Source organism: Pteropus medius, unplaced genomic scaffold (assembly GCF_902729225.1).
Source record: "Pteropus medius unplaced genomic scaffold, Ma_sr-lr_union100, whole genome shotgun sequence".
Taxonomy (NCBI): Eukaryota; Metazoa; Chordata; class Mammalia; order Chiroptera; family Pteropodidae; genus Pteropus; species Pteropus medius.
In genome coordinates, this window is record NW_024351729.1 from 14260946 (window position 1) to 14283834 (window position 22889).

General features: G+C 40.9%; 1 protein-coding gene and 1 pseudogene across 6 annotated transcripts in view; one reads left to right on the plus strand and one right to left on the minus strand.

Moving 5' to 3' along the window:
* Positions 1–22889, minus strand: part of KLF7 (KLF transcription factor 7) — a 79559-nt gene that overhangs the window by 42347 nt on the left and 14323 nt on the right. Inside the window, exon 1 of one of the 6 annotated variants that reach the window (XM_039844567.1) lies at positions 6221–6369. The exons of the other annotated variants lie outside the window; for them this stretch is intronic. Coding sequence (XP_039700501.1) covers positions 6221–6229 — 9 coding nt within the window. The 5' untranslated portion in view covers positions 6230–6369. Of the gene's footprint in view, positions 1–6220; positions 6370–22889 lie in introns of those variants that run through there. 6 annotated transcript variants of the gene reach the window in all.
* LOC120587817 (uncharacterized) lies at positions 14139–14257 on the plus strand (annotated as a pseudogene).

The window sequence follows — 22889 nt, forward strand, 5'->3', positions numbered from 1 at the left end:
GTCTCCTGTTGAAAGGTCTGACCTTGTTATTTACTCCTGAATACTCATGAAGGGCTCAAAGGGTCACATCCGATGAGTTCAACTACTGTAGCCGACAGAGAGCTAGAGGCCCAGAAGGGCTATCTCACACCATCGAGATCCCAGAGAACTTTCAGTGTTAAAATCATCTCCTGCATCACAATCGAATTCGGCAGGTGAGATGCTCTAGGCATCCCTAGGAGTTCCCATGTAAGCACGAAACAAATAGAATCAGACAAGGTTTTTATACAAGACAAGACTCCCCATAGACCAACTTCATTTTTCAAAAAGACTTGAGCAAATCACAAAGCTAAGTCAATTTTCCAACTTGCTCTGAAGAATAAACCACATCCACCCAAACTAAGTGGCGACCTCGGGCAGCAACAGCCAACAGCAAGCCCTGCCTTGAGCATGGATTCCTTAACCATCAGGAATGAATACTGTTCTAAAGAATGCCTTTATACAACCTTTGATGCACAAGACAAAAATCCCAGTTGTTTATAGCAAGTTATTCAAAATAACTGCTAGATATCTTATAGCAAGGAGTATGAGTCCATTACAGTGTTTTAACATCTTCGACTGCATGATGAAAGTAAGTTCAAATACAGCTTTTTGACTTGTTAAAGACAGGATCCACCTGGTAAAGAAATAGAAAAAAAGAACTGGAAAGTTCAGAGTTTCAACAAATCTTCATCCTTGGTGCTCATAAGTCTTTGTAAGATGGTGGAAGCGCTTTTACAGAAAAAGTAGATATTTAATTTGTGCTCTAAAAGCTCTCCTCACTTAAAAATCTTATTTTTCCAGAATCTTGTATAAAACCTTGGTGCTAACTATACCACGAGCTCAATTTCTTCTAACTTTTGGGCATCAACAAAGAAACACTGGTGGTAAATTTAAAATGTGACTAGCTCCTAATTTACTGCCTCTGTAGAGTGTCTATGTTTTCAACCAACGTTCTGATTCTAGGCTTTTATTCTGTTAAGAATATATTTTAATGATATACCTAATTGTGTTGTACCTGTCAAGGATTTTATTGTGGTGACATTTCAAAAAATTGGTTTTTAATCTGCCTTCTGGTAGAACTATGCATTACTGAAAAAGAAAAACAGATTTTTGCTATGAATCACCTTTGGGTCTCACTGTTGATTTTTAATAGTATAAACTAATGACTGGTTCCAATTTTCATTCAACACTCATGTCACAAGTGTTCACTCAACTACTGTGTTCATAGCAAAATGCATGACTTTACACGTGTTAGAAGACAGTAATAAATCCATGTGATGTAAGTACAGAATAGACAATTACAAGCTAAAAATGATATGACTTTACAAAGCAAGGCGACAGCAAATAACAGTAATGAAGTGTGCTGATAAGTTCATAGGGGATGAGTGGGCAATGAATTCTACACTCTATAATACAGAGGCATTAATCAAGGAAAGCTTATTGGAAAAGTAACTTTTGATTCTATTTTACTTACTAATTAAGTAATAGCACTTGCTGAGTAGCTTCCCACCACTTTATATTAGAAACCAGTACTACCACCTTCTCAGGACTAGAAATGTGCATTATCCTCACTTGCCCCTTTTCTGAATTCCACATCTCAAAACTTCTCTTTCCTTTTTCTGTCCCATTGCTAGAAATTATCATTTTCTTCTTTCCAATATTAAAATCCTCAGTTTTAGCTCTAGTCAATTCACTTCTGAATTAAAAGACTTTACTCCTGTAGTCAGCAGTGATGGTCACGGCATAGGGAATGTAGTCAGCAGTAATATAATGGCTATGTGTAGAGCTAGAAGGGTGATAGAGTAATCGGGGAGATAGTTTCATAAACTATATAAATGTCTAACCAATGTACTGTATACTTGAAAGTAAAAATAAAACCAAATGCATTAAAGAAAAAAAAGATCTTACTCCTGAAACCTCTCTTAACTCTCTCCTTCTCTTTTTAAACCTTCACTTACCAAGCACAGTGTCTGGTACCCATCCAACAATTTATAATGTCTATCGAACAAAGATAAAATCAACTTTATACTATTACTTTGATCATTCTATTCTACTCTGGTCTACAAAAGCCATCTGCTGACACCCTATCCCTGACCACGCTGAGGCTAGTGGTCCTAGAAATGACCGGTAATACATGTCTTCTGGAATACAATTGTAGTGCTTCTTTAGCTTTGCCCAAAGAGCAGAACCAAACCTTTGAGACACAGATATGTTCCAGGTAAAAATGAGATGAATCGTGGGTTATAAGTGGTCCTTGAGGCAGTTCTCTGCCTCACATGCAAGGACTATTTCACACCCCCAGTCAGTCAACACTGTCTATGATAGGTTCCAAAAGCGGAAGTTGACAGAGAACAGGATACCTCAGGTCTTGTAGCACAAATTAAGCTCATCAAACCTCCCTGCTGTTGGCAAGAGGTAGTTACTTTCACAGGATCAAAAAATATGTAATAAATTTGGTCACATATGGGCATGATGATGCCACAGTTATCAAATGACTTTCGTTCAATCCTTCTTTATGTCGTAAGTGACATGACACTTGCCAGTCAGGATTGCAAACATCTCTAGGCACTTTTGCATTTCCCCTACGACCCTCCTCACTAAAGGGTATCCTTCACCCATTTTTCCTCGCTTTTACTTTCCCTCATGTCCATATGCTTGTTACAATCTTTCGTCTTCCCTTCCACTAATCATTTTTCATTCAAAGTTCAACATAAAATCTATGTCTTTCAGGAAGACTGGTCTAAAAAATTGGAGTTAAGAAAATATGTTGACTGCCAAGTGTTGAAAGACACCCCTCCTCAATCCTGGACAATTAAACAGTCTCTCCAAAATAAATCTAAACTCCATAAATTGGTGGTATTTCTGGTTTACTGAGATTATGTTCTCCTTAAAAGTAATGATCATATTGCTTATACCACATGGGTCCTCAAACAATGAAAATAATCATTTAGAGCTAAACCTCAACCTCTGTTATTTCAGATGACAGAGACATCTAAGTGTTTCAAGTAGTGTAGAGTTGTAAGAATCAGAACTTCCTGAAAAAATGAGTTATAATCCCCTCACAATGCCCATCCACACCCCACTGAGACCACACCCATGTTCGGTTGGGGCAGACTCTAGTCCAGATTCCTCAATGTCACTCCTCTGAAACCAAGTGTTTGGAACATAAAAAGTTCTAGTTTGTATTTATGTCTTTTAATTTGAACATAAGACAAAGCCATTGGTCCAATATTTTTGTGACCGGTCAATAACTGTGTTATTATGAGTAATTATTTAGAGTCTTTAGATTTATATATACTTGAGTTGGTGTATTAATAAAATAAATAATTAATTGCATCTTGATTTTTCTTCTGTAATAATATAGTCATTGAAATAAAATGCCACCTATGTTTGTAATCAATTATTAGTCATCCGTGTTCCTTTTAGCCAGTAGGGTCAATCTCAAGTATTATACCTATTTTGCTCACCTAAAACATCCAAGAGTTAGAAGTATGAAGAGAGAAAATAAATTGGGGAAAGAATACAGATGCAAAAATATGGGGAGATATGGCTTCCCACTTCATGGAAACGTGCGAAGTCATGCTTCTTCTGAGATAACCTTGACCTGGTGGTGATGATGATGATGATGATGCACCAGTGAGGAAGGGGTGGACTTGGGTTCCCAGCAAGAATGCTCTCCCAGGTAATTACATACACAGATGAACTGCACTTGGCTGCCCATGGGAGCCCCTTCCTGACACTTACTATGTGTGGCTTTGTCACGTGCCATTACCATGGTGCCATAGTCCCCAGAGAGTCTAAAGTACAGAAACAGGGAGACGAATCCCCTGCCTTTCTCTTGAGAGTGTCCCAAAGTTTAATTACTTTTTTGTGCTTTGAAATCTTCACACGCATCCCAAGATGGAAATTCAAAGTGATACAAAATAAGCTACTGATAGTAGGGTAACCTAAGCTTTTTTAAAAGTGATCTTCTAAAATAGTCATTCTCTCCCAACTTATAGATATGTTTACGCTTCGCGCCTTTTAGCAAAGACTTTAATCCTCTGACTCCTGAAACCAACTGGAAAACCTCTATAGGACTGCAAGGATTGGTATTTATGAGAACTGTATGATTTATTTTTTTCCCCTTCAAAGGATGATATGATGTAATGGTTCTGACACATTTCTAGTCTTTTAAAATTAGGTCCGAGTTGAAAGATGAGAAAGGAAGTGGAGAGCATAGCCAGAGAGGTCTGGAACCATGTTCAGGGGTTGGAGGAAAGGAAAGAAGCATCATGATTAATAAACTCCATTGACCCAGGGGAGCACTCAGACACCAAGCACTCGAACTTTGTTGCCCATCTTCCTGGGTTTTAAAGCAGATTTGAGGAAGAGAATCTAACACTGACCCTAACTCGTGGCAGAGAGGATATATGTACCAGTGGTAAGATCTAGAAAGTGATTCCTATGAAAATTTTAAATAAATATTTATTTCTTCTTGACTTTCACTGCCAGAAAATATTAGGGTGGAAAGTTAGTAATGAATTTAGTCCAGAAAATGTGCATAAGCAAGTACATAAGATAAATGAACATTCGTTTCTTACTGCATTTTTAGCTATTAGGGTTTAAAAAAAAGAAAAAAGAAAAAAAAAGAACCATCAATAGCACACCCCAGAGGTATGACAGTATTACACATCACTGTCAGAATTGCTGAACTCCACAAAATAACCCCGGTACTGTAACCACGTAAGATTGCATTCCTTTCTGCCGTTTCTCACATCAACTTGTTGCAGGAGCTGAAACCAAATTAAGTACTTCCCTCTAGTAATCTGTAAATGCTGAGAGACAATGCTGTGAAAATTAACTGAATTCTAAACAAATGTGAAAGTTGGGGAATTTCTACTGAAACCTCTTCAGCATTTCTCCTCCCCAAACTATTCTCAACGAGCAAAGAAAATATTTGTATATTTTTCCTTGGGGAGGTAAGAAAGGAAGGAGACAGAGGCCTGGGAGAGAGTGATGTCGTTGAAATAAGTGGCCTCAAATACCCCTTTCATCTTCTAAGGATTCCTTGGTTGCAACATATAAAATAAATCCCTAAACAACTCAAATCCGAATTAAATGCTACAGTGAGTTTCAAAGTCATGTAACCTGGGCAGAGATGGGGTCCAGGTTTTATGCTCCTTGAAAGAAGGAACTGCCCCCTTCCACCTCCCAACAACAACTGGGAAAAGCATTGTCTTGCTTCGTAATGTTTGTGATCCTCAAAATTAACAGTCACCACTACGGACAAGATGGCCCATGCACCTAGAAGCCTTTAGATTTTAGTCTAGGGTTGGTTTTCCAGGTGTCACTTTTCAGAGCATACCAATTCAAAGTCTATCACTCTGGCCTCTACACGAAATTGCTGTACCTACTCTCCATCGGCCCTTCAGAAGAGTCACTTGCTATTACTTGGCCACTGGACTGTAACTAAATCCAATCTTATGAGTGGTCAAGAGATATCACTGCTCCTGCACACAGCTGGATCACATAAGATGCTTGGGTCTGCTATCACCATATCTCCCAACTAAGCCTCTATTTAGTCTGACACGCACTGGAGGAAATCCCATTTCTTACCTTATAGCTTGAAAATGTTTCATTATTTTCAGTCATCATACTTTCATAGACAAAATTAAATTCATGCCTTAAGAGTCAATGAAAAATCACCCTACACTAGAGCAAAGACCTAGATCTGGGCTGAAAAGTGAGGTTTAAAACAGGAAAAAAATGCAGAAAAGACACTCTTTAACGGAAAAACCCATCCATGAGAGTGTCAATCAGTCCTCGCTCGGGAAAGAGGGCATTCTGTCCTAGCAACTCATGGAAGCCCAGGACCTGGGAGAGGACATCCCCTCTGAGGGGTGGTGGCTTCCCAAGAACAACAATGGCCCTGACAGTGTTTCAGCTTCGCCATTAATTTTCCATAAAGAGCAGTTTTCACGACGAGTGCTTGTGTCAGGCAGGGCCTGATGCTTCAGAAACCTGTAATTATTCTTGGCTCCCCACCCCCCACAGCCTCTGCACCTGTGTCAGTTCAAGGCACCAGCTGGCCATGTCTTGCTTCCTGCCTCTTAAGGGGGTGGCGGTGAGGGGCAGGGGAGCCTTCATTGAAAACCCAAACTCACATTACTTTCCTGTTCTTCCAAAATGCAAAACCAAACAAAAATTTTAAACTCACCAATCGCATCCCTTCCCCCAACGGTCTTGCCAAAGGAAACAAATAAACGTTAATTGGCTAGAGAGCCTTCATTCAAACCAAAATTGCTGAAAAACACAGTAACAGGGAAAGGTCTGACAAGGGGTGATTAATCCTGTTTTACAACCGGCTCTTTACTCACCCCCACCCTCTCCAGTTAACTTTGTACACACCCTCCCCAAACTCCCCGGGCCCCTTTGCACAGAGTGGCCAAGATGGGAACATGCCGAACCCATGACATCATCTCCCCCCCCCCCCCCCTCCTTCCTAACTACTGTGTGTAATAGCTGACTAGTTAATTTGGATGCTTTTTTTTTTTTTTTTTTTTTTCTTTTTAAAGCAAACTCACTTCACTGACTCCCTTCTGGAACAATGTTATATCTTTCTTAGTTGAGTTAATTAAATATACCCTTCCCCTTCCCCCTCCCCCCAAATATATATACATATACAACTGCTTCTTTTACCCCCAAAGCATAGTTACACTCATGTACAATGTATGCACACATGCACACTTTCTCTTTCAAAGTTTGAATTTTCCAAGAACAACAGGTTCAAATCCCACTGGGGCCCTCGGTGGCAGATGCAATTTAGTGGCTGGTGATCAAAGAGGATATTTTCAAAACCAAGAGAGTTTTCAGCTTCCACTGTGGAATGTGAAAGACAATATGGGCTCTACGAGGGATGTGTGCCCTGCTCCTCAGACTGCGTAAGATGGCAGCCAAAAGAGAATGGAATCAAGCCCTAAGCCACTTTTCCTGACATGGATGGCTGTACATGGAATTTCCCAAAGTACTTAAGGTGCTGCGCGGGTGTGCCACTGTGCTGCTCACCCTGGTTAAGGAAACAGACTGGCCCCAGGTGCACTCAGAGACAGAAGGAAGCAGGTGAGGGTACCGGCCCTGGAGCCGGATTGCCTGGGTCTAAATCAGGTTACACTGCTTACTAGCTTGCATCACTGTTGGCAAGTCACTTAACCCCTCTGTGCCTCAGTCTCCTCGTCTATAAAATGAGAGAACAGCAACCTACCACGCAGGACGGTGTGAGAGTTCGATCACTTGATACAAGTCAAGTACTTAGAACGGGGCCTGCAACACACACTGTGTACGTTTTAGCTATCATATAATGACTACTGTTTTCATTATGCTTCCAAGAAGACAATAAATATAAACAAATATACCAAGGGCATAAAAAAAAAAGAAAACCAAAAATATCAAAATATTATCAAAGTAAACTAAAACTGTTGTGTATAAAAGGTTAAGTAAGCAAGGAACTATGGCTGGGTGACTTACCTCACTGGGCTGTTTTCTCATCTACCAGGTGAACGGATCTCTAAAAAAACTACCAGTCTGGAGTTCTAAGCTGCTGTGAAATAGTAGCAGAAGAGTAAAGACTGAAAAGTGAGAACGGCTCATTCAGAACAGGTTCAAAGAAAGCGACACATGGCTCTGCTGCCCAATTGGATGGTGAACGGCAGGAGGTTGGAGAAGCTGGAAGAAAGTGGTCCATGGACCCTCCTCTAGACAGGGGCCTCATAGCCTCAATTATAAAGCCTAAAACACACTAATCCAAGTCAACGAGACACTATAAAACTAATTTCCTGGTTCACCATGGACATCAGCCTCACCAGCATCTAAATGTAAACTTCGCCAGAATGTGGGCTCCTCAAAGACACCTAGACCTGTCCCTGACTCATGATATTCTTCAAGCATTTGTCGGATGGATGGATGGATGGATGGATGGATGGATGGATGGATATGGATGGATATGGATGGGTGAATGGGTGAATGGAGTGGATGATGGGTAGATGGGTGGAGTGAATGGATGGATGGATGGATGGATGGATGGATGGATGGATGGATGGATGGAGTGAGCAATTCTCAAACAAACGATCCAATTAAAAAGCAACGGTGACTACAATCCTGGTCAGGCAGGGTTCCAAAAGGATGATGAAAGCCAAAAATTCTTCTTTCTTTACCACGAGAGCATCAAAAACAATGTGTATATATTTATTACCAACATTTCCTATAGTATACATCAGTATTTTAACTATAGGTGATATTTACCTATTATCTCTTCAATGTTTTTCATTTGAAAAAAAAATTTAATGCTTACTGTCTGGGACAGATACAGTATTCTAAACTGAGAGGCACTCATAAAAGGCCATGGGGCAGCCCTGAGTGTATGTATCTCTGTAGGAAGTAAAAGCCATTTCCTCATCCCAGAGAGTGACCCCTCCCTTCTGCCACTTCCTCTTTTCTCCTCTGGCCTCCAGAAACTACCAGGAAGAGAAGCAATAAAGACAAGTGGACAAGTTGCTATTTTCAGCTCTCATTCTTTATTGATGAAAAGAACCTGGCCTGGGAATTGGGTTCAATACCCCCCTTTCCCACACTGCCTCTCCGTTTCCCACCAAACTCCTAAACCTGAGCAGGGAGTTTACTTCCTTGTCTAAAAAATGAGTGCATCACACTCTCGAACACTGCTTCCAGCTCATACTTCTTGCTGATAATCCTTAAATGACTTGTCATCACTCTTCTTGCCATGGCAAATCAGATCCTCCATGATCTGGCCTTGCTTTCCCCAACTCTTACCTCTCATCCATTCACACAAACACACCAAGCTCATATCTCTCTCAGAGCCATAGTGCCTGCTGTTCCTGCACCTCAAAATGCAGACCTCAAGTCATTGAATACCTGCTTCCTTTTAATGTATTATGTTTTGGCTTGATTGTGATCAGTTCAGAGAGTCCTTCTTTGATCTGTCTACATTAACTAGCCAAAACACCTTATTCATTCTCCATTATACTATTTCACTTTATTGGCTTTTTAGTACTTACTAAGCCCTAGACTGACCTAAATTATTTATCTGTTTGGATGTTTATTATCTATCTTTCCCTAATAGGATGGAAGTTCCAGGAGAGACTTAGTCTTATGTACCAATGCTTGGAAAAGGCATCCAAACCATACTAGTTGAATGAATAAATGGAATTAATCAATCCTGGAATTCCAGGGAAGACATTACCTGGTTTCTCCACCAGGAAATTTATCCTAAAATGTCCACCTCATTAGGTCAAAAGGCTCAATCATCATTTCTCCTCAGTTCAAGTTTTAGAACTCGGAAGGCACTCACTGATTCATACTCATCAGACAGTTGTAAAATGAAGGCTCTTCTCAAGACAAAGAAATCAGTCTTGATCCTCACATCTGCCTGTTTCAAACAGATGCAAAGAGGGCATTTCTTCTCAGCAGTCCATATTGCATCATATCCCTTAGTGTCACTCAGATGTTCAAAACCCACCCCTCTCCCGGCCTCTGCACCAGGTGCTTATTAACTGGTGTCCTGAGGGAATAAAGGTAGAGGCTCAACCCACATCATATCATTTATTACCATTTCTATTACCCCCATGATAAAGGCAATTCTGGCGACTGGTCTCCAGCACTAGAGGGTCACATCAAGTTGGTCCCCAATATTGGTATCTCCACATTCATCAGTCCTTATATGAAAGGTTCTTAAATGAAAAGCCCATTCAAATCTAGCAGTCATCAGAAACTTGTGTTTTCTGTCATCTTCAATAGCTGCACACTCCACTTAGATAGATGAAGTCCTTGGACAGTCTTGTTTTGGCTTATTTCTCATAAATTCCTAAACACAGAAGCATTTCCGTCCTCTCCATTCCCTTTAAGAATTTTACATAAAAAGGTACCTCTACTGAGAGATGCTATTTACTTCAGGATCATTATTTCACAAATATGGAACCCTCAAACACTGAACCTGGCAGTGAGCCAAAATCCAATTAAGAGAGTATGGCGTTTGAACTAGGCAAGAGCTAAGGGTGAAAATATTGAATATAAGTTTTACAGGGTTTGTGTGTATGTCTGTGTTTCTGTGTGTATGTACGTGCACATGTGCCTCTGACAATGAAATGTAGATTCTTTTTAATGTACTTTGGACGCCTTTTTCTAAACCCGTAATTGTTCCCATATTCACAAAGCCATTCCCTTCTCTTGCTCATTATGTTAGGCAATAGGAATCTGTCATACACTGGCTGAAAAAGATGAGGGAGAAAGGAAGAGAAGGTTTTCCATCATGTAAAGAAAAGTAAAATTGTGCTTGGCCCATTTCTGAACCACGTTACAATGTAGATTTCAAATTAACAATTCGACCCAATGCGACAGGAAGAATCAAGTGCTGAGGCCCCAAGGTTTGGATTCCAGTAGCTCTGGCTACTTAACCTTAGGTGGCTTGGATGATATTGGCTTGGCTGATATCGGGGTGACGTGCACTTTCAGAAGCACCAGACGCTCACTGAAGAAGAGACAATTTGAATCATCGCTGCCATCCCCTCTCCTCTTTGTTCCTGTCTGAACCAATTTCCATACAGTTTCAAAGAAATCAGCAGCCCATGCAAAGGGGAAATCCCAATGGAACGAGAACTACATTAGCAGCATACGGGGGAAAATCTAATTTCCAATCCAGTTGCTTTGTTGTTTCAACCTCCAAGGAAGCTTGCTACACGTGCACAACATAAATTAAGTTTTAAAACACCACCGTGATTTAAAATTAATAAAAACACTCATGGGGAAAAGGTGGTTCTTGGTACAAATCTCCTTACACAATAAAAGTCAACTCCACCTGAGCTTGTAGGTGGGCTGAGTCTTTGAGGTCTCAATTATCTCAGCCAACAAAATACTTTAGAACAGCATATAATCATTGAAACCAATGCACGTGCTACTTAATAGTTTATGGTGAAAGAATTCTAAAGCAGTATCCACATTAAGAAGAATTTTTAAGCTATCTTGTTGACAGACCTCACTCAGATGTGTTTTAATGGTCCAAATTAAAGATTCTTTTTTGGCATGACGGAATATGCCAATGTGATTTCCTAGTGCCCTACTTACCGGAATCAAACTCATGGCAAGACAGCAGTGTGAGTACATCATTAATTAACCTGAACAACATACTGGAACACTGCTGCTAATAAAACTCCCCTATAAAGAAAACATGTTTTCTCTACTGAGAATCCTGGAATGTGGGCCCCAGCAGAACCACTGCCTTAATTAAGAAGATATTTTGATGTGTCTAGATCTGCGAATGCCATGAAATTTGACCATATCTGGCTTGATCTTCAATAACTTGAGTTCTTGCATATACTTTTTGGGGAAAGAAAATGAAAATGATATCTATATTATCAGACATGCAAACAACTAAGTGAATGAAAGGATCAGTTTTGCTAAAGCAGGGGATGCTTTATCTGGGCTGTTCTTAAAAGCACACTGAGCTCTCACTCCAAAATCCACTGAATAAGAGATCTAAAGAACCATTTCCTTTTCTCTATAAAATAGGCGGACAGAATCAGGAACAAAGTCATAACTGCAGCAGCCAGGTGAAACTGGGACTTTTCCAGTCCAATCCACATGAAATGACATATATTCTTTTTTACAGAGAATTCTGTTGTGAAAAATTTCTGAAAATGCTTATTAATATTTATCCTGTAACCTCTAAGTCCCCCCGTGAGACCATGTAGGCAGCAAGAATTAAAATCCCTATCATATTTGAAACCCAACCTAGTGAAGAAAATTGGGTTTTCCAGAGTTCTATAGCCATACTATCAGTAAGACCAGAAACAGAAACAAAAGTTTCTTGGCTACTAATAATTAAGCTTTTTCTGGTCCAACTCTGAACCTTCTAGCAGTATCTCAAAACATTCTATAAATTCAACAAACTATCCTAATAACCTCAGTAACTTTGAAGGAATAGGATTCCTGATCTTCCCAAATTGGAAACACAACAGCCAATCCCAAACTTCATTTCACAAGATTTTCAACTTTGTATCTCTATGCAATTTCTCCTAGGGAGACTGGGTCTTGGTTTTGATAACACCCTGTAGGCGATTTCTGAGATCTCCCTGGCTGTTTCATATTTTATTGGGTTTTTAAAAGTAAATAGGATTTCAGTCATTCCAACCTGTCAACATCAAGTGTAATCAGAGGCAGAAAGCAATGGAACTAGTATCATTTTTTAAAGACAGAAACTGAGAAAATGTATAAATACAGTTTACTGAGGATTTGATTTTATTTGTTTATTGGATTAATGCCAAATACATGAAAACTAGAAGTGATATGGTTTTTAAGAGGAGGGATTTAAATCTGTTACCCAATGTTTTTAAAACATTTCCTAATTTTAATAAACATAAAAATACAAATTTGACTAAACCAGATTTAACATTCTCCACCCCTTATGACCTATAGAATAGTGGTTCTTGGCTCACTTTCAACAATAGTATTATCAATCACTCATCCCTTCTGTTCAAGATTCAAATCGAAATGCTGCTAGGAAGGGGCATGGAAGGAATGGAATCAGCAAGAAGAAAAGAAGGGGAGAAGCAGCAATGAAAAAGAAGTGAACTGCAAGCATCTCATTCCTGTGTAAAAATCCTGGATGCCAGTAGCTGGCTTTCATCAAGTAACACACCTCTAATCAAGGGGACCCATCAAACGTTAGGTAGTAGATAAGCACAAGGGCAAAACTGCCACGTGGCCCTGTTCTCTACGTGGAACCTAAACACTAATTTTAAAGAGGTTTTGTCTATAATTATCTAGTAGTAACAACCTAAAAAGAACAATGGCCAGTGGATGAAGACTATGTGATTCAGAAATCTGTGGTAGTGGAAGACTACCTTCATGAAAAATCAGGTACTTAAGCATTCTTCTGGGATGGAGTACCTAATCAGTCTTGGATGTCAAAATCCTTCACTTGGGACTTTTTACAGATGTGTACAATCAAAGGCAATGTTGTGTCATGGAGACCACAAAGACCAAAGTCAGGGGGACTTTTACCAGCTCCTCCTATATAATTAGCTTTATGGCCTTCCTCAAGTCACCTCCTCTTTGGTCCTTGGTTTCTCATGACCAAATCTTGCTTGCCTAAGGGAAGCAAGACATGAGGAAGATGTAATTTACTACTCTGATCCCTCTGCCATGCCTTTAGGTATCTCAATTTCAGACTCTGGACTGCAGTTTTCTGCCAGTCTCCTAGATGAGGTCCCATGATACAAGGCCACATGGTTGCCACATGGTAGACAGGTGTTGTTTCTGAAGATGCTTTCCTCTGGAAGTTAACAATGCCCTCCCTGGTAAAACCAGGTTAGGATTCACAAATTCAAATTCCTATTAGGACCAGGAGGATAATAGATATTAATGAAATAGTTAAGGAATATGATAGTAGGGAACTGGTGCTGACTGTGATAAACACATCCCACAGAGTTTTCCTATGAAATTCATTGTATGAGGAGAGACTCAGCTGGAGGAAAAATGACTGGGCAGCACTTTCATAAGTATTCTGCTTGGCTACACTTCTCTAGCACCACTCAGCCTGAATCCCTGCTCTGAAGAAGAATCTCAAACAAGGATGGGAAACCCGCAGAGATGGCACCATGAAATGTCCAACAGGAGGAAGGAAGAGTCATTTCAAATCTACAAGAGCCTGGAGGTCTAGAGCCAAGTTTTAAACTTCCCTTGGGCTGAGTAGATTGTTTTATCATAATCAGTAGCTTCTCAATAAATACTTCCTAAATGAATTTTTTTTAAATCTTAATTAGGAACCACTATTACCTGTCATTACTTGCTCTTCTATGGGGTGACTAGATAAGACTAGGAGATTTGTCCAATAGAATAACGACCAGTGAGATATAACTCTGCTAGCATAAGAAGATGACACCCATTTGAATTCTGTTGGCCTCTAAGGGGCAGGTACTGTATCTTGTGCTTCTTTTAAATTAATGTAATAATTACTTATTGAGCTTCTACTTTATACGAGACATTTTGTTAAGAGACTTCAGGGAAACCCATGGTATAGTAAGGACAGAGGGATAGAAATACATCCAATTAGCAATAACAGGGTAGTCTACGGCCATGCCACCCTGAACGTGCCCAATCCCGTCTGATCTCAGAAGCTAAGCAGGGTCAGGCCTGGTTAGTACTTGGATGGGAAACCATCTAGGACTACCAGGTGGTGTAGGCATTAAAAAATAATAATAATAAAATAACAGGTATATCTATGACTAATAACTAACTAGAGTGAATAAAGTGTTATGGCAACATAGAGAATGAGCCAATTCACTCTCCTGGAGAGATCAGAGACGGCCATGTGAATGTCATACTTCAGCCAGACTTTGAAAAATGAGTGAGCTTTTGGCAAGTGGAGAAAGAGAGCAATGACATTCTAGAAAGAGCGCACAACATGAGAAATGGTGTATACACGTGAAAGCCCTACTATGTGTTTAGAAATGGACGAGCAGTCTAGGGGTTCTGATGCATAGGGTACACATTATGGGGCAGCAAGAAATGCATCCCCAGGGCCTAGAAAATGCCTCGTATTTCTGGCTGGCAGTAACAGTGTCGGTTTGCTCTGGGCTCACCTTGCCAAGTATACTTACTAAAAAGCAATCGCTGTTATTCTAGAACCTAAATAATATTTCAGGGAAAGATTAAGAGCTTAAAAGATACTAGTGAGGCCCAATGGTCCCATTCACCTTGCCAAGTAATATTCCTGAACCTCAATATTCTAAAAAATCATCATGGAGACAAATATTACAAAAAAAAAAAAAAAAATCAGCTAAAAAAAAGTGCAACCGAATAAAGCAAAGAATGAATCTCAGCCCTGAGTGTCCTGGTAGCCAAGGTGACAAGATCAACAACGAGTTAAGAAATTCTCATCATCAAATTAAAAAAAACATCAGTTCCTCAGAGATCAGTTGATTTCGGCACACCAGGTTTAAAAAAGCAAACAGAGAGGTGGACAAGGAAACATGGAAGAGAAAAAGAAAATAAGTAGAAAAGAAGGTGATTGAAAAATATATCTCCCCTTTAAAAAAAAAAAAAAAGGTGAAATTCTCTCATTAAAAACCATCGAATGTTTTGTTGGTGAGGGGACCAAAGGTTCAGTGCCTGGGTATGTTTTTCTCCTTTGTAGCCTCTCTCTGTTGATGTTTTTCTGGCTTTCTAAGCAAAGAGGAAACCTCACCCATTCCTGTAGACATGCATTTACGACCACATTCTGCTGGCCAATAACCCTCAGTGGCTCCTTGAGGCACTTCTCAAGGGTGGAGTGTCAAGCAATTGGATCTGGTTATGAAGCTGCTGCTGCTGCTCAGGTTGAAGGCTGGCGAGTTCAGTGAGGGCTCCAGGGCAGAGCTAACTCATTAAGGACAAAATGTGCAGGCACATTTGACCTTTGGAAATCCAGCCCTGGTCGGAAGCTTCCAGATTCAAAACAAAAGCTCCAGGGCTGGAAAGAGAGTTGGAGGAAGCACACTGTGAGCGCTGGGCCCATCCCCCACACATTCCCCAGTGACTGAGAGGCTCACAAAATCAATAGAGCAGCATTATTAACTCTGCAAAATCATAAGAGAAGGCTTCGCTCTCTGCCTGGGTGGAGAGGGAAGACGGGGGAGAGGCAGGCTGGCTCCACGGGAAAGGATGCTTCATTAAAGTCTTACCTCTGGGGAGGCAACTGCAGTATAAGCTTAACAGACCAGATGAACCCATTGTTGATAGGCTCCCATAAAAATGTTGGCCTTCGCTGAGGCATTGTCATTGTGGAAGAACGTACAGACAGACCAAGGAAGGTCTATATAGCAAAGAGTTGTTGTTTGGTATAGACTTCCAAACAGTGGTGCTGGGGGGCTCGCCCAAGGCAAAAGTTTTAAATACATCACACAAATGTGACACTCTCATCTGCAGTCACAAATTTTAAAGCATCCTATTGTTAATTTTTCACCCTGCTTTCCTGAGTCACCTACACGTACCAACATGAACACTTTCAAATAAAAGAAATATAGTGAGTGCTATGTCTACACTTCATGGAAATGAGAGCACCAACCCTAACCTTGTGCCCCTTCTGATTTGCTCAGAACTCCTCACTCCCACCTGAGTCACCACTTCCTTCTCATAGGTCATAAGACCCAACCCAACTGCATCTATCACCAAGTCTGTCACCAATAAATCTCAGGCACACCCATACGAAGATACTGCCTTGGTCTGCCTATTTCCTGTCACCATCCCTCAGTAGTGTAGTGTCCATAACTATCATTGCAAGGCTGCAAATTGGCAGATATTAAAAGGTAAAGTCAGTTTTCAGATACTTCTTAATCCCAAAATCTTTCCTTCAATGTTGCAAATCAAAAAAAGTCTTATCTTTGTAAATTCCTCACTGTATTTAGCTTCTCAGATTCTGGCATTTGATTCTAAATAGAAAGTTAAGCATCCCCTACTGCAAATCACACTTACATCAGTTCAATCCATTTGCTGTTAAAGAAACATCATTCTTCCCAGAAAGGTTTTTCCTTTAACCACACAGCAAGCCAGAATCAGACAAATGTGGCCTGATAAAATTATTGATATTATCCACCTCTCTCAACAGGGGACAATGGCAACTTGCCAATAAGTCCTGGGGCAGAAATGAAGAAATGGAATCCTCATCATATCTACATTTTTTTAAATTGCCACCACTGCTGACCGTAAACTACCTACGGCTTTTATATATATGAACTTTTTGTTAGGAAGTGCTGTGCAGTCACATGTCATTAAGGCCTTAACTGACAGGCTTAGTCAAATCTCTTGCCTAACATGATTTGCTAACCGACACTCAAAGACCCATTAACTGTTTCTTTTTTTTTATTTCCCTCATTTTTTTTTCCCCAATGGAATAACATAAATTTACTAGAAAAGATTAAAACTCCAGCTACACACATAGCAGGAAAGTTATAAACCTGAGAGGAGACCAGGAGACCAGGTGTCTAAAGGTTGTAAGTGTCTGTTTCATTTTAGATTCCATTTGAGCAGTAACTGCAAACTTCCGGGAAAAAGTTTTAAGAACATTTTGGAAAAGTATATAAAAGAGCCTTGAGATGAACAGGAAGATCCCTTGACTCTTTCAGATGTGACTGGGAAAGTCACTGACACCCTGCTCTTTCCCCTATACCCCAGTCACAGTGCATACTTCCACATGTATTTATCAGTTCTCTCCGTCCACCTCCAGACTCTAAGCTCCACAAGAGCAGGACAACGTGTGTTTGGGTGACTATTGCATCCTCAGCATCTAGCTCTGTGCTTGGACATCAAAAGCCCTGAGAGAGAGACAGAGAGAGAGAGACAGAGAGAGAGACAGAGGAGGAGAGGAGAGGGAGAGGAAGGAGGGGAAGGAAGGGAGGAAACAGAGGGAGGAAGGGAGTGGGGAGGGGAGAGGGAAGGAAATTAAGTGAATGAATTAAAGAAAGCCAACCAGGAGAGTGATGTCACCAAGATGATGACATAAGTCGTTGCTGACTTCACTCTCCCTCATAAGAAGAGCAACTAACAACTATTCATGGACAAGGCATCACTGACAAAACCTTAAAGAAAGAGAATCAAAAAAGGAAATCACAAAAGGGAAATGAAACACAGCTAGAAAATTACTACTCTACTTCCTTCTCATCAGCTCCAATGGTTTATTATGAACAAGTGTGATTATTCCAATGTCTTCATGCCTGTTGACAGATGACAGACTCTGATCAGCAAAAGCCAGTTGACTTCACGGACAAGAAGTTCTGATGTGAAGTGGCCAAGAAGAGGCAAGGGGACAGGTGGACAGGTAAAGGACAAAGCAGCCTCCAAAAGAGCATTTGGGAGACATGAGATTCTCCTGTTCTCATCTCCCACCTATAGAGCAGCCACCCACCCCCTTATGAACGGTTTCACTTTCCACAGTTTCAGTTACCCATGGCTAACTGTGGTCCAAAAATATTAAATGGGAAATTCCAGAAATAAACAATTCATAAGTTTTAAATTGTGCACCATAGCATGATGAACTCACACTGTCTTACCCCATCCCATCCTACCTGGAGTTTGAATCATCCCTTTGCCCAGCATATCCACACTGTCTATACAACCTGCCTGTTAGTCACTTAGCAGCCTTCTCAGTTATCAGATGGATTATCAGAGAGATTGCATTCACATAACTTTTATTACAATTATAGTTGTTCTATTTTATTGTTAGTTTTTATTGTTAATCCCTTACTGTGTCTAATTTAAAAATTAAACTTTATCACAGGTATGTACGCATAGGAAAAAACATTGTACATACAGGTTTTGGTACCATCGGTGGTTTTAGGCATCCACCAGGGGTCTTGGAATGTGTCCCCCTCAGACAAAGGGGGACGAATGTACCACTCCCCTGATAAGGCTATTTACTGGTCCACAGTCCTCAAATTCTTTCCATTTTGACTGACTATGAGGTTGGGAGAATTCAAGACCCTGTAGAACCAAATATACCGTGGACCACTCCCCTTCCCTCACTGCTCCCAGTCCCTTTCTTGCCAATGTTCCTCGAGTACCAGGGCCCAGGACAATGGACCTATGTCCCCGGCCCTGAGTCAGACCAATGCAAAATCATCACTGCTGATCTCTGCTCTTCCTTCCTGCACCCTAAGCCCTTCTCCTTGCTTCGCTGGGCTCCTCTGTCCCTGCCTCGGGAACCCCACATGGGCACGTGCTGCCTCTTCCCCAGTCTTCATGCTGCGACGTGGAAGCCTTTCTCTTGTCCTGTGTTTCCCTGAGGGGCCTCCAGGCCCAGAAGCAAATGTCTCCCAGGACATCCTGGTGGTAAAGCTCCCAAACTCTCTTTCACTCCCTTCACTCACTCCTGCCCAAGAGAGAAAGTATCTGGTGATATTGAAAGAAAAAAAAAAACGGAAAGAAAAAAAAAAGAAACAACAGTGCAGTGCTCACTCATCTCCTGTCACCCTGGCCCTCAAGGGCTTTCCTCTGCCCCCTGCCAGGGAAAGCACTTGTCCAGGTGGAGAATCCTGGGGACCTGCTGTTCTTGGGAAGGTCACTTTCCCACGGATGGGTCAGCCCATAAGCCAGCAGGGGGTGGAATGATGTAAATACTGGGAGACTGGAAAGAAATGACACTTCCCAACTAGGTCTAAATCCAACTTTATCGGTGATAAATCTGATTCTTAACCTCTGTCTCTCTGGCTCCTGTGTATATTCTCTTAAAGGTTAGGGAAAGGAAAAGTGGGGTTAATTTATTGGCCCCACTGAAAGAACAGCAATTGTACTATGATTATAGACAACTGTTAGTCCAAATTACTGATCCTCCCTCGTCCCCAGCACCCTCTCCTCCTTCTCCCCCGAACTGTCAACAAGTGCTTAATATTCCTTTATTTGAAATGTGATGTGTATCAGCATATATGATAGACATTTTTATTCCTTAGTTTTTCTAATTTATACAAAAGATAATTAGGTTTTCATTTCAACAGCTTGGAGGGCTCAGATGCAAAGAGGCTGCTGTGAGAGAGGCCTAGATTCCTTCTAGCTGCCCCTGTGGCCCCTGTCCATGGCTCCCTTTGCCCTGTAAGGGCTTCACCCCTCCTTTCTAGGCGTTCTCTCCTACCACGCCCGCCCCACTCCATCAGAGCAAGTGCCTCAAAATGAACAAAGTTATCTGATAGCTGTATAATAAGATTTTGCCATTGGGGGAAGCCGGATGTGGGGTGCAAGGGGCTCTGTGTATTACTGTTGCAAATTACTGCGAGTCCACAATTATTTCAAAACAAAAAGTGTTTTTAAAATGAAATAAGTCAGCGCTTGCTGGGGAAAGCCACAGTGGTAGAACCCCAAAGTGAGGGGAGGTGGGGTAATTGATGATGATGAAGCTCTGTGACAACGTAAGGTGCTGAAGGACAACACCAGGCCCCGGCCTCTGCCGCTGCCATGGTGTCCACTGGCCAGGCCTGGAGCACCAGCCAGTTCTTGAAATGTTTTAGGATGGGTTTGATACTTTTAAAAGAACAAAACGATGTTTTCCAATAAAGCTGTTTGGTATGAACTTGGAAATGTTACCACTTGATCCAAAATGTTTTACAGTTGTTGGGTTTTTTTTTTAAATAGTTGAGTGAGTTTCTATCCTCTTTTAAAAAATCAAAACTCAACCTTAAAAGTACATAAATATTTAATTTTGCACAGAAAGGTATGGCTCTCCAGATGGGGAATCTATCCAATTCATGATCTCAAGCATTTTACGGCCACGCTTTCCTGCAAATCACATTGATGGCACAAACCCAGCTGTGTACTCAAGTGTTTTGTCACATTCCTGACCCCAGAATCAAATTTCTCATGTGGGAGGTTGAGCCAAAGGTATGTTCCAACAAATCCCTACAGAAGTGGGTCGAAAGGCTGACATTCCTGTCCCCCTTCATCTCTGCCTCCCCTTGAAAGTCTGGAGCCAGGGCAAACTGGAACCTGTGAGCTTCGGGGACCCCATCCAACTCTACCTAGAATGAAGGAAAACCCATGTCTGCGATCTGATCCAGGCAGACAGAGCGAGAGACCGTGCCACGTCACCACATAGACTGGTCCCCAGGGCCATCCTGGATGCAAACTTTTGCTTCAAATGGATATATAAAGACAGCTACTCAACCCACACGAATAGAGGCAGGCTAAAACCCTGGTGGCCCTCTCACAGACAGAGAGCCAGATGTGCCCCCATTTCTACCAATGTTCCAGGTAAGGCAGTCTGAGAGTGGACCTTTGTACCTGACACTCTGGGATCCAAAATCCTTGTCAATATGGCACTTGTCTTAAGTAGCATGGAGATCTGAGTATCTTAGTCGAAGCGTTCATGGGGCTCGACCAGCACAGTCAGTATGGTCCTCGTGTCAGAGAGCTCGACCTCCCTTTATTAGTTATCTTCTAACAGGGTTGTCTCAGGCTAGGGTAAGAGTCCTGGTCCCAGAAAGCACACATAGCTGCTCTGTCACTCCAATCCCTGAGTGGCAAAAGCAGGGGTCTCTGGAAGCCGGGCCAAGAGGTCGTGGTAAGTCTAGGACTTCCTATCCAGTGAGTCCCCATATTCCTACCATCCAACAGCATGTGACAGTCCATTGATAATGAGTCATTTTAGTCACAAAGACTTCCACTTTCAGAAGCAAACTGTCCCCAGGGTTTTCCCTTCTACACAAAACCCAAACTTCCTTCATCCCTGGGTGCCAACCGACTCACACACATATACACACAAATGCACACAATTGCTTTATGAGTATGACAAAATATTTTCACTTTTTAAAATGTACCTAAAAAAAACAATTAAACCAAATAAATATATTGTCTTTATCCAGAAGTTTTGACACAAAGTTTAGTTTATCAAAATTTATTAAAAAGCTAACACATGTACACACACACACAAAGAAATTAGAAAGTTTTATGTCCCCACTTTTAAACAACCAGTAGGAAAATTTTTCAGTGTCCATGAGTAAGGCACAAGTAACAGCCCCATTTGAACAATAAGAAGCTACTACATTTCTGCTCAGAAAACTGAATAGAAATCATAAGGAGGAAGAAAGCCAACAAGAAGTACCAGTTTAAGGCTTGAAACAAAAGCTTCCCCTACCACAGAATAGAAAATAACAATGTGACACTTCACAAAGCACTTTCACATCCATATATCATTTGATTATAACAATCCTATTATTAAAATCCCACACTGCAGATTAGCAATTTGCCCTGGTTATACTTACAAAGTCAGGATGAAAATCCAGGTTTTCTGACTCCAACTCCCTTGATCTCTATCACACCAGTATTTCTCAAACTTCATTTTCACCCCACCTTCATGTATTTTTATCAGATCAGCATTCCATCTGCACAATCATTTCCTTATTATTTTCATTTTTTAATTGCCCCACTAAGGCATTGTGTATTAAGGCTGTGTGTATTTTAAAATACTTTTCCCGCAAATGTCCATCAATAAAAATTATCATAAAATTAAAAAGGACAAAACCAAAATGATACTATTAACTTTCAGCTGGATGTTTGCCTGTCAAAAGCTCTGGGTCTGAGATATATCTGTTCTCTATTTATTGGAAAGAAAGAAATAGAGAGAGAGAGAGAGCGAAGGAGAGAAGGAGAGAGGAAAGATGGAGGAGGAAGAAGCAAAAGAGAAGGAAAGATTATCGAGCCTTAGGTGAGTCTTTCTCCTTCAATTAGTCAGGACTGGGGGAAAAAACTGAAAAGAGAATAATATTACTTCCCAAGGTGATTCTGATATTATTTAATGCTGTGCTCATGAAGCTGGGGCACCCTTCGAGCAGCACTGCCTTGAGCCACGCTGCACGGGGCAGTGTTGACATGCAAATGCATTTAAAATATTGAAAAGGGGCTCACAGTTCTTGAAGGTCCAATATTGATTTGGACTCAAATAATAATCTTTAAAGCTCACGCAGGTTATCCGCAAATTGAGGAGGGATTGCAGTGAGATGTCTAGTGGTCTTCAAATTCTAATATTTGTAAAATCATAGTCTCTCTCAATATGGAGCATAAAAAAGACATCATGGTTGGAAAAGTAGGAGGAAAAAGTAGGCAGGCACATCTTGGGTAGGAAGACAAATGCTTTGCATTCTGCTTCTCTTTCACAGGAAAACTGTGCAAGGACATTTTAAGTCCACGTAATGTCTGCCTTCCTTTCTTTTCCTTTCCTTTCCCTCCCTCCCTCATTTCCTCCCTTCCTCCTTTCTAAAAATGTTTTTTGAGAAATATTTTAATACTACCTAATTTATATAGTAAGATACACAATTATTAGTTTAAAAATAATTAATACATGGATGAACAAAATAATG